This window comes from Bufo gargarizans, chromosome 2, assembly GCF_014858855.1.
Source record: "Bufo gargarizans isolate SCDJY-AF-19 chromosome 2, ASM1485885v1, whole genome shotgun sequence".
Classification (NCBI taxonomy): Eukaryota; Metazoa; Chordata; class Amphibia; order Anura; family Bufonidae; genus Bufo; species Bufo gargarizans.
This window is the reverse complement of record NC_058081.1, coordinates 687,976,530-687,989,688: the sequence shown is the minus strand read 5'-3', so window position 1 is coordinate 687,989,688 and position 13,159 is coordinate 687,976,530. Positions and strand designations below refer to the sequence as shown.

The window sequence follows — 13,159 nt, the reverse complement described above, 5'->3', positions numbered from 1 at the left end:
CCATGCCAAACTTTACAGCGGAGCGCCGCCGAGCTATCGCAGGGGGAATGACGGAGGGAAGCACCTGCAAGCGTATGGAAAAACCACCACTCAATTGGGGGGCAAATGTAAGCGTACTAAGATAAAAGGGACTAAGGGAGACCCCAGGTCAGCAACAATAAATGTCCCCAACTCCCCACTTAAAAATAAAAAAGGGAGAGAGAAAACTCGCCAGTCCACCTGTCCAAAGGACAGAAAAAAACACGGTGGGCTGGGGGATGAACCCCTCCCTTTAAGGGAGCTGGAGTTCGTTTATTGGTTTAGTTTTTGGGCTCATTAAAAATTCCGCCGGTCCTACCAGTCCACGGGGGGCAGTTAACCCCCATCTGTGCTGCTGGTAGGACGTAAGGGAATTATTCTTTACAGATATATCCTTGACACTTACTTTCACTTTCTAACACGTGCAGCCGCCATATTCGAAAAAATTATTCCTTACCACGAAGCGATAGGAAATTTGGGTTCATTTAGAATTACAGTTTTTCTAAACTTCAGACCGAATTCTGCTTCGGATGCTTCGCTTCGCTCAACACTAATCTCCATGATTGGCTGTGAAGTCAAGTTTTCTTTTGCTTTTCTGCATCAGATTAGGCAAACTCTTCAGGACACAACTTTTTCTACCTGCTTGCCTGACCTCGGAAGCAGAAACTGTCACAGTTTATTTGGAATTAGATCCTCAAAAACTGTAGTACACTTGAGATAGACCTTGAATTTCACATTCCAAATATTGCAGAAGATTATGGGAATTCAGTCACTATGAATCCTCCATAGTAATCATATTGTAGCTGAAACACACCAGGGAAAGGTGTAGATGGGCTAACCTCTTTAGGGTAGTCCTGACCTTCTCCATGATATCTGAAGACTGAATGGACTTGGAACCAAACACCACAAACTAATCATAAAGATTTCATTTATTCTTTACATGACACTCTGCTGGCTTGGATTTCAAGGCAGGACCCAGGACGGTAAGGTCCTGGACCACAATGATAAACACACTTGTAAGCCCTAAGGGGGTTGTCTGCTTTGTGAAAGCCCATTTTTTTTAGAAGGGTCTCCCAATTATAAATTAATCACAGGACACCTTGCAGCTGTGATCACTACAAATCAGCAGTATTCTTATGGAAGCAGTTATTTAATTTCTCTGCAGCACCACCATAGGAGAAATTAAGCATTAAACTGCTGTCACTGAAATCAAAGGGCTGTTGATGATCCTCAAACAGGCATTCTTTGTAGCTACTCCTTGCTCTGGCTAATAGATGAGGGTCCTCAGAATAACACCCCACACCCCCAATTTAGAAAACAAAGGATATTTGAAAGGGTTTTTTATAAACCGGACATCCTTGTAACCTTATGAGGAACCACCATTCCCCGGTGAAATGTCACGCCCTGACATTTATTAAGAACAGTGATTACTACATAGATAGTACAAGTCATAATGGAAACATTTCACAATATTAGGATATTAACTATGAAATTAAATAAGCAAATATAGTTGCACACACCCAATCTGGCTCTTATAAATGTGGCTCCAGGAGTTCGGTCCTGTCCAGCAGTCAGTACAAGAACTGTTCCCAGAGCCCGAACAGGTAACGTAGAAGACTTGTGTCCTTTACTTACTTTACTATTGATCTGCATTATTTTAATTTCTTGTCTTTGTCTTCTGTTACCAGTGACTTGTGGTATCTTCAGCTTTTATCAGAAGAGACATGGGCTTCTTCAAATTATCTGCTGTCTTCTTGCTTGCACGTATGTATTTCAAGTGGTTTAAATGTAAACTCTCCTGGACATATGTTATTTTGGTTTCATTCGATAGATGTCTGTAGAGGAGAAATAATGGGTATGGTCTGCTTGTAAATGTTGCACTTATTTATTCTTTATTTTTTCAAATTTAGCAGTATGCAGTGGAGATGGAGGGAGGGAGTCCCTCCGAGTCACTTGCTCAAATGGCCAGCTGCATGCCCACTTGCTTAGTAACAGCCGAATTGTCACCATTGATGATTTCTGGCTCTATACCTTGTTGGGCCCTTGCTATCGGTCCAAAATGGGGGCCTTTTTTAAACCCACTGAGAGGGAGGACAAACTGAACTACTATAGAGACATCCTATGTAGTGGCCGCTGACTATCTGTGCCATCGTCCATTCTCTCACAGGTCTGACCGGGGGGGCCCTCTGCGCTCATGTTCCACTGCCATGACTGCTGGGGAGGGGTGGGGTGGCAGGAGCAGTACTAGCTCCATCAACAGCAGCCTCAGTCTAGAGTCGATCATGAGCAGCTTTCTTCACCTGCCTAGAAAGAAACCACTCACCAGCAGCAGCATCTAGACCTGGAGCAGAACCTGAAAAACAAGCAGGTGGTGGCATACTTGGAGTGCACACTGCCAGCTGTCATTGAAGATTTGCCGGACTTCTGGGCAGCCAAACTGGATTTTTGGCCGCAACTGGCTGAGTTTGCACTGGAAAAGCTGTCCTGTCTGGAAAGTAGTTTGGCATCAGAGTGGGTATTTAGTACGCCGGGGGCCATAGTTACCCCAAGGAGAACTCGCGTGTCCACCCAAAATGTGGAGAGACTGACCTTTGTCAAGATGAATCAGGCGTGGATCAGCCAGGATTTCCACTCACCATGCATCAGACTAGATCATCCTTGGTGCCACACCAACACTTTGACAAAAGAGAACGGTTTCTTCTGGCTACCTGCCTCAGCTACTATTCTGATGCTGCCACTCGCCTGAAGCCACACATCTGATGCCAAGTGCTCCTTCTTTCACCCACCATCTTCAGTGGGTAGCGGTATTGCCACCCACCTCCACACTATGTCACCTTGCCACTCTGTGGTCTTCTGATGCTGCTAATACCTCCACTCTATGTCTTCTTGACACTCTGTTGCCTCCTGATGCTGCTGCTGCCACCTCCACACTCTGTCATTGGGCCACTTTGCGGCATCCTGATGCTGCCTTCACCTACAGACTCTGTCATTGGGCCACTCTGTGGCCTCCTCATGCTGCCACCACCTCCACTTTCTGTTATTGAGCCACTCTGTGGCTTTCTGATGCTGCTGCCACCTCCGCACTGTCAAAGTGCCACTCTGTGGCCTCCTCATGCTGCTTCCACCTCACCACTATATCATAGGGCCACTCTGTGGACTTCTCATGCTGTTTTCACCCTCCCCACTTCATGACTGGGCCACTATTTTGCCTTTCGGCCTAGCTGACATCATGATTTATTTGCCCCTTCTTCTGATCTGTCAGAAGGAAGGAAAAATGAGACAATGGATCCTGTCTGTGTAGCAGCTGTAAGGCCTGTATGGTCCCGTTAGAATTGGCTTATGAGTTGGTAGTCAAAAGCAGAAGTGGGTACAAAACACAGAAGACATGCAAATATTCCATTCACGTGTCATCTCTGTTTTGGATCCACTTCTATCACTGACCCCACCTTCCAGTGATAATGAGATGACTCTTCTGACCTTGCCCTCTAATAATAATAAAATGTCTGTGCTGAAACTACCCTCTAATGAAAATGAGATTACTTTTTTCACTCAGCTATTGTATGACTTCTACTGATCAGTGCAAAAAAATATTTCAGGACATTTTAAATACATGGCTACTGTAGATTCAAAAATCCCCAAAATCTGATTTAAGTTTTTGGATGTTGCATTGCGTTTAATAGATATTTTGGACCTTAAATGGGTTTTCTGGGCTTTTAATACTTATGACCTACATTTAGGATAGGTCATCAATATCTTATTGATGGGGTCCGAAACCTGACATCCCCACAGATCAGCTGTTTGAATAAGATGTGGTACTCTTTTAATCACTGCAGCCTCTTCCTGGGTCAGTGATGTCACAATCATCAATCACATGGCTTAGGTGCAGCTGAGACCCTGTTCAAGTGAATCGGTCTGAGCTCTAATACCAAGCTCATCCGCTATAATATAGATGATGACGTGCTTGGTAAGCTGTAAGGAAGCCGCAGCACTCACTGGATAGCCTCGGCCTCTTCAAACAGCTGAACAATGGGGGTGTCATGAGTAGGACTCCCCACCTATCAGATATTGATGACCTACCCTGAGGATAGGCCATCAATATTAAACAACTGGAAAATCCCTTTTAACTAATTTTTGCTTACCAAACATTCATCAGATGGCTATACCATGAATGTCCGATCCCAATAATGTGGGTGCCTTTATAGGTCTTTGTGGCTCCACTGCCAAAGAAATGTCCACACATTCACACTATATTCGGATCTATGAGACTTGTAAACATGTGAATAAGCTCCACCCCATTGATTGGCTGTGCCATAACTGTTTGATTTGGGGTTGACTACTTTCTTATAAGTATGTTTATGAGCAGAACCTGTCATACTGAACATCCAGTCCAATCTGACCTCAACATGTTACAGAACAGAAGGAGCTGACCAGATTGATATTTGTGTACATTAATATTTGAAATCTCTGCTCTTTCTCTGCTTAGAAGTCCAGTGGCCGGTCCTACCCAGTGATTGACAGCTAGTTTTCAATGACTTTCAGAAGAAATGCTGCCAGTCACTCAATTTGTCAACTGGACTCCTGACCACAGAAAGATCTGGAATCTCATGCAGTAATTTAACAAGTTACTGATTCTTTCCACACAATTTGACATGATCTGCTCAGCTCCTCCTGCTCTATAACCTGCTGTCTGCAGACTGTACTGCATTCCCACGGTGAATGGTTCCCTTTACAGCAGTGTTCCTCAACTCCAGTCCTCATGGCGCACCTACAGGTCATGTTTTTAGGATTTCCTTAGTATTGAGCAGGTGATATAATTAGTGTCAATGCCTTAGGACTTACCACAGGTGTTCATTCTGTGGGATATTCTCAAATCCTGACTGGTAGGTGGGCCCTGAGGACTGGAGTTGGGGAACTCTGCTTTACAGTGTCTCAGTCACCCAGAACCAGAGCCCAGAACCCTTACACCGGATGAGTTGTCTATATGGTTCCACCTCATGTAGCAAATAGAACAATCTGAATAGAAACATTGTACACTTTGTTTTACAAAAGACAAATTGTTAAATTGTGACTAATCACTTGGATTATTTCCTTCCCATAGTCTTGCAGTGGAAGGTCCACGGTGATGACATACAACGTAAGTAGAACAAAATATATTTTTAAGAATGTGACTTTAAAAGGAAAAAGGAGTGAAATAATAAAAATAATGTGATTACCTATTGAAATAAAATGGTGCCAAGCACCTATTTATTGTGCCCATCAGTCATAGCTTCTGGGCACACTGTCTTCTCTTGTCATATGACATCTTTCAGATTTTTTTTTAACTCTGGAGCTCTCTCTAGTGACCAGTGAGTGATAGTATTTGCCAGAGCTCCCAATGGAGGCCAGAACATGTTAACGCAAACCAAAGCTCCCTCTAGTGGACAATAGGCAGTACTAAATTTGATTTTAAAGACTTCCCTGTGATGTCACGCAACACCTAAGTAATAGGGCTGCCTACATAAAACTGGTTCTGAGCACCAAGAGGTGTCAGAATATTAGGTCCCATCCTGACTTGTGCCCTCTAAGCTACTTTTTCTGGACCACCTATTTATGTACCCAACCTTGGCTGGTCCCTGGCGAGTATTGACAGTTCTACCCTTAAATTGTCAAAAAGGATCAGACACGTCCTGCCAGATAAGTTAGATAGATGATATAGACAGACAGACAGACTGCTTTTATCCACTCTTCTCAGACAAACCCTTCCATGTGCTAAATGAACTAATATCGCCGATCAGTCCACAGTCTAGTGTAAAAGATTACAGAAATATTACTTGTTAGGATTCTGCGGGGAAGGGCAGAGGCAAAGTAAGAGGGCTCTGTAGGGGAGAAGGGGGGGGGGGTCAGAAAGATGAGGCCCGCACCACCTAGTTCAAGAAAATTCAAACAGCAGCACAACTAACAATTACCGTATTTTTCGCCCCATAAGACGCACTTTTTCTTCCCCCAAAATGGGGGAGAAATGCCCCTGCGTCTTATGGGGCGAATGTTGCCAGTTTGACATTGCAAGCTGCGATGTAGAGCGAGCGGGGACTCGGGGAGGGACTGGGAGGAGGATCTGGGGGCTGGCAATAGCGGCGGGGCGGTGCAGTCAGTGTAGTATAGCACCGCCCCGCCGCTCTGGTATGCTAATATAATATGTCATATTGAATTAATAGTTATTAAACTTGCCCCCTCAGTCCTATTACTACCTTACATCTTAATCGATGCTGTAGAATTCAGGCAGGCAGGCAGGGCGGGCGGCCGGCAGTGTAACTCTTGTCACGTGCCTGCGCCGCCTACTTTTCGAATGAAGCAGGCGGTGCAGGCAAGTGACGTCAGTGAGAGACGCGCCGCCCGCCCTGCCTGCCTGAATTCTACAGCAGCGATTAGGATGTAAGGTAGTAATAGGACTGAGGGGGCAAGTTTAATAACTATTAATTCAATATGACATCTGATATTTGTATGGGGGCGGCGGCGGGGGGGCGATTTGCGATCTGTGGATGGCACAGTTATGGGCTGGGGGGGTCTGTGAATGGCACTGTTATGGGCTGGGGGGGGGGGGTCTGTGGATGGCACATATATAACAGTGCCACCCACAGATCCCCCCCTGTAACAGTGCCATCCACAGATCCCCCCTGTAACAGTGTCAGCTACAGATCCCCCCCCTGTAACAGTGCAAGCCAGAGATCCCCCCCATAACAGTGTCCGTCATCCACAGATCCCCCCCATAACAGTGTCCGTCATCCACAGATCCCCTCTATAACAGTGTCCGTCATCCACAGATCCCCCATAACAGTGTCCGTCATCCACAGATCCCCCCATAACAGTGTCCGTCATCCACAGATCCCCCCTATAACAGTGTCAGTCATCCACAGATCCCCCCTATAACAATGTCCGTCATCCACAGATCCCCCCTATAACAGTGTCCGTCATACACAGATCCCCCTTATAACAGTGTCCGTCATCCACAGATCCCCCCTATAACAGTGTCCGTCATCCACAGATCCCCCTTATAACAGTGTCCGTCATCCACAGATCCCCAGTAATAGTGCCATCCACAGACCACCATTAGTTACAAACCCACCAAACACACAGCACACCTTTTGGTTAAAAACATTTTTTTTCTTATTTTCCTCCCCAAAAACCTAGGTGCGTCTTATGGGCCGGTGCGTCTTATAGGGCGAAAAATACAGTATTATATGTATGTATAATAGCCACATAGAAAACCTACAGTATAGCAAAAAGCTTATATAGTGTTATTTCCCACAATAAGGTACAATTCTTTAACCTGATTCCCACTCCTCCCCCAAACTTCTGGGCCCCCCAGCCAAGTGCTATGGCAGCTATGATATGCCCATGAGTGCAGGATCTCTTTGGACAAGGGAGGGGGGATATAATTTAGCAGTGCGCTGCAAGGATACTGCCTGTACAAAGTAGCTTAAAGAGCCTCACCCCTGTGTAGTCACCGACCTGTATAGTCTTCACAACATCTTGTAGGAGCCTCATTATAGAAGCCATTTCTACCCTTGTACGGAGGGATGGAGTATGGGCAAGTGCTGCGGACCTTGCTTCTTCCTTTACGTTCTAGCAGCATAGACCGCAGGCCCCAGCCCCACTTCTGTATAGCATTAACAGAAATTTGGAGCCAATGGACTTCAGATCTAGGATCCGAAGCTTGATTTGCTCAATACAATTTTGTAGTTTTTAGGCTCTTTTACTTTTAAATTTTTCCCTCAGAGTAAGAGAAAATCTGGAAAAGAAAAGTAATTTTTTTTCCTCTTCAGCTGCATGGAAATCAATGCAGCTGAAAAGGAAAAGAAACAACGACATCTGGTCGGGACCCAGACGGAAGAGCCTGTGCAAGTACAGTGGAGACGGCTGCACTGAGGGAGCTATGGCTATGAATGTAAGAAGGGCCGGCGAGGGACCCATGGTTTGCCTCCATTTGGCCCCTGAAATCCCTGATGATTAGATAGATAGATAGATGATAGATGGATATGAGATAGATACATATGAAATAAATGATTGATAGATATATAATAGTGTTGATCACGAATATTCAATTTTTTTTTTTATCGCGAATATAGGTACTTTGAAAATTCACAAATATTTCGAATATAGTTATATATATTCGTAATTTTGAATATTCAAATTATTTTGTTTTTATTATTTTATTTTTTCGATTGTTTTTTTTTTTTTTTTTTATCAGTACACATGATCCCTCCCTGCTTCTAGCTTGTGGTCCAATAAGAAGGCTGCAATATACTTGACTTTAGGAGTAGTAGTGTTTGCAAATTTTGCTCTATATTTGTTTTTTCGAATATTCGCTATATTGCTATATATTCTTGTTTTAGAATATTACGAATATTCGAAAAAACAAAGTTATGGCAATATAGCGAATATTCGAAAAAGCAAATATAGAGCAATTTAGCTAATATAGTGCTATAATCTTTTTTTTATAGTTGTCATTTTTTTCCAATCTGAACTTCAGATGAGAAAAAAATTACAACTATTAGACAAAGAAGATTATAGCACTATATTAGCTAAATTGCTCTATATTTGTTTTTGTCGAATATTCGCTATATTGCTATATATTCTTGTTTTAGAATATTACGAATATTCAAAAAAACTGTTATAGCAATATAGCGAATATTCGGAAAAAATCGAATATAGAGCAATTTAGCTAATATAGTGCTATAATCTTCTTTGTCTAATAGTTGTAAGTTGAAAAATTCGCAATAAAAAATTTGAATCCGAAAATGCGAATTACGAAAATAATATTCGTAAGATATCGCAAATTTGAATATGACCCCTGCCGCTCATCACTAATAATAGATAGATCTGAAATAAGTGATAGATAGATGCTATTAGTTTTTATTTGCTATTATTAGTAGTAGTAATAGTGTAATCATTGTTTTTATAATTGGTTAATATAAGCATTCAAATTTTTATTAGTATTATCCTCGATTTTTCTTTTCATCATTTTTTTTTTTTTTTTCCCAATTACCTCATAATACGAAGCAACCAGCTAACTCCAGGTTTATTTCCCTCTTGTGCAGCTTTGAATTGTCCTCCAAACAGCAAATATGGCGTCATTGGGGTGTGTGACACAAACTGCTCCAACATAGTTAATCCTCATAAAGGACCTTGTATTGAGATTGGAATAATAACCTGTAAGTGTGACGAAGGACTCCTGCCTCAGACCGGGACTCATGGGGAAAAGGTACAGTGCGTCAAACCAGAAGACTGCAAAGTCACCTGTGGTCCCAACCAGCACTATGAGTTCTGCGGATCCAGCTGCCCAGCAACATGTAAAGAACCAAAAGGTCCTCGAATCTGTCTTGCAGTGTGTTCTCCAAAATGTGTCTGTAATAAGGGATATGTTCTTTCTGGAAAAACGTGTGTAAAGCCAACAAAATGTTAAAACCACAAAGCTCAGTCTGATCATTCTGCAGCCAGTATTAGGCTCTGAAAAGCAACGGAATTATATGTGTAAATGAGAAAAGCAGATAAAGCAGAGCTGAATGTGTTATGCTGTTTATTTTATCCAATGTAACAATAGAGCAAATTTACCTGTAAATCTATAGAAAAACCACATCACAATATCATCAGCAGTTAGCATGTTGAGCTCTGCTAGATTTCTAAATGTTCATCGTTCAGTTTATTGCTGCTTGGCTTCTGTAAGCCCCATATTAATGGGTTTATTAGGTCACAATATCAATTATATGGCTTATCTGTCCTGATACAATGTTATAATAAAGTTGACCTTTAATGAATGAAGCCGTATGTTATTTATAGTCAACACTGAAAGAATTTCTAGATGTAGAGCAATAAAGTAGAATTATTGTTCAACCCCCTTCCGAGACTCTCCATACATGGCTAGTGGATGCCCAGTCTTTTAAGATCCGTCTGGTTCCCGTTCTGCAAGACGGACTTTTTTCTCCGTTCTGCATAACGGAAACTAGGACGATCCGTTCTGCTGCCCATAGACTTCTATTAGGACAGAAAGCAAAATGGAATGACTTAAAAAAAACATCCATTTTGGCTTCCGTCCTAATACAAGTCTATGGGCAGCAGAACGGATCTGTCCTGGTTTTTGACATCCGTCTCATGGATTCTGTTACTTTCCATTATAACTATGTTATAACGGAAAGCCATAACGGAATCCAGAACACAGATCTGAACCCACCCTTAGTGATTGGAGACAACTCTGATGACAGACTTTTGAAACTTGATAAACAGTGACCATGGCATCTGAGCAGTTATTTACAGGGAACACAGAGCTCCCAGTGAGCAAGTGCCCCCCTCCCACAGCCAAACAACACATGCAAAACAAAATGGTGCCAACTTGTCCTACAAAAAATATTGCTTTTGTTTCAAAAATGCTTTTATTGTGTAAAACTGAAAAAAAAAAAAAATAGACATATTAGATATCACTGCGTCCATAATTACCTGCTCTATAAAAATGTGACCTGATCCATCTCATCAGGTGAACACTTTTAAAAAAGTTAATAAAAAAAAGGTGCTAGAACAGCCATTTTTTACCTCACCTCACAAAAAGCACATTATCGATCTATCAAAAAGTTGTATGGGGGGGGCGGAGCTAGCCGAGCATGGTGGTGGACGCTTAACCTCGAGCTCCTCACCGCATCTCCCAGCCATACAGCTTTTTGCAGCACATAGCCTACTCGAATCATGGGCAAAGTGTCCAAAGAAAGAAGCAAGGATGCGGAGAGCACTTTGAGACCCCAGAAAACACAAAGGGACCTGACGAGATTCCTAAACAAGCAGATGCCTTCCCCGGCCAGAGCGAAGAAGATGGCGGCGGCTGCTGCCCGCTCTGAAATACAGGAAGACGACTCTGACGGAGGCAGTTCGTGTACTTTCTCCGATACACAGGGAGCTGTTAATACGCTTCCGATCAACCGGTCCTTCCTGAAGCACTCTCTGTCACAGGCCCTTTCTCCGGTGATGAAGGAGATGGCAGACATAAAGATGGAGGTACACCAAATGGGGGCCCGAGTTGACTCACTCGAATCCTCCCAGTCAGCTATCGCTGAACACAGCAGAGGGTTACATACCCAAATGAAATCGCTGCGCTCGCAGCTGAATAATGCCTACCTTAGCCTGGAGGACCAGGAGAATAGGGGACGGCGAAAAAATGTTAGGCTCAGAGGGATCCCGGAATCCATACCTGCTGAAGAGCTCTCTGACTGCGTTCGCCGAATCTTTTCAATGCTAGTGGGGCAGGCACATGCGGACGCCATTGTCATCGAACGTGCGCACAGAGCCTTGAGACCTAAGCCAGCAGAGGGAGACCCGCCTAGAGACACTGTTTGCGCACTCCTAAACTATCTAGATACGGCAGAGATCCTCAAGAAGGCGAGGGACAAAGAGGACATTTTGCTAGATACTCACAAGATACAGATCTTTCAAGACCTGGCAGCTAGCACACTTGCTAAACGGCGGGCCTTACGTCCGCTGACAGCGGAGTTGAGAGCGAGGAAATTACCTATGAGATGGCTCTTTCCCTTCGGCCTGAGCACTTCTATTAAGGGCCGGCAGTTCACAGTGCGCCATCCGGATGACCTGCCGAAGATATGGGAGGCTCTGGAGATATCGCCTATGGACATTCCATCATGGCTGCCTGTGCCTGCAGCAGAAGAACTCCCTCGTCTGCCCTCAGCTGAATCCTGGACACTTCCACCTAAGCACAGGTCGGCAAGGAAGAAACAGGCCTCTGTGGACTGAAACCTGCCTCTGCGAGGGGTAACAAGTCGACAGAATAATTGATATGTTCTCTCTCTTGGGCTTCTAGCCCTTGTAACTGCGAACCGCTGAGCTTTTGTTAATGTTGCTTGAAGCGGATTTGCTATACATACACGGATGATGATATGGTAATGTGGGTTTGGATCACAGGATATAGTACCGTATATAGACATAGAACGCTGGATGTGAGGGAAAGTTTGCTAAGCTGGTCTAGTACCTCCGAATAGCCCTCTTTTAACTGCCATGAGGCGGAACTCTCCCTCGGACCCTGCAATAGTCTGGGCGTTTGTTATCCTGTGTTCCTCTATAATTCCGTGTGTAGTCCTGTGTTCTCATATGTTCTTTTTTGAGTTACATACGTTCCAATATGTTTTCTCCTGCTCTTTGAACTGAGTAGGCAAATAATGGCCCTTATACTGGTCGGAGGTGTGTGGAGTCCCTGGTCCTGTTGGGCTCTTCCACTGATGTTCCCCCTCCCCCCCGGCCCTGTGTCATTTAACAGTACCGGCGTTACTGCGCAACGTTGCGCTGTTAGAGCCTAGAGGCTCTCTTTTTTCTTCTGTTTATATCACTGTCCCTTTCCTTCCCCCTCCTGTCGACCTATTGAATGGTGTCCTTGAGGTGATTCTGATAGATAACGAAGGTTTGAAATGAAATGGCTGATATAACTGTGTGCACGCTTAATGTTAATGGTATGAATATACCCCAGAAGAGGAGCCAGGTATATCACACCCTTAACAGAGAACATGCTGACATACTCTTCTTACAGGAGACTCACTTCCGGCATCTACATGTCCCAAATATGAACAGTAGGAGCTTCCCTGTCTGGTACCATTCTACATATTCCTCAGCTGCCCGTGGTGTCTCTATTGGTTTGGGCAAAAACCTACCTTTTATCCTGACGGCTAAGATGGAGGATCCTTTTGGGAGGTATTTGTTTGTTAAGGGGAAGGTCCTTAATAGTACAATCACTATGGCGAATGTATACGCTCCAAATACTAAACAAATCCCGTGGTTCGTGCGGATGCTGGCCACTTTAGGGGAATTTACAGAAGGCTTATTAATCTTGGGGGGTGATTTTACCTGACTCTAGATTACAATTTAGATTCCACCTCAAAATCTCCATCCCTCTCTAAGAAACAGATGCGTAGACTCCAGTTAGCTCTGTCGAACCTGCAAGTTTCAGATGTCTGGAGGATTCTCAACCCAGGAGAGAAGGACTATACGTTTTTCTCACACGTACATGGTACGTACCAGAGGCTGGACTATATCCTTATGTCTAATAGTTCACTCTCATCTATCACAAGAGCAGAAATTGGCGCCTCCACTATCTCTGATCACGCTTTGGTTAAAG

General features: G+C 43.8%; 1 protein-coding gene across 1 annotated transcript; it reads left to right on the top strand.

Annotated features, from left to right (window-relative positions):
- The first annotated feature begins 1,550 nt into the window (after nucleotides 1-1,550).
- On the top strand, nucleotides 1,551-9,812 carry LOC122926988 (zonadhesin-like). The gene is made up of 4 exons (XM_044278522.1): nucleotides 1,551-1,622; nucleotides 1,707-1,782; nucleotides 5,117-5,152; nucleotides 9,096-9,812. Exons 2-4 carry the CDS (start codon nucleotides 1,743-1,745, stop codon nucleotides 9,458-9,460), a joined length of 441 nt encoding a protein of 146 aa, XP_044134457.1. The 5' UTR covers nucleotides 1,551-1,622; nucleotides 1,707-1,742; the 3' UTR covers nucleotides 9,461-9,812.
- Nucleotides 9,813-13,159: the final 3,347 nt, after the last annotated feature.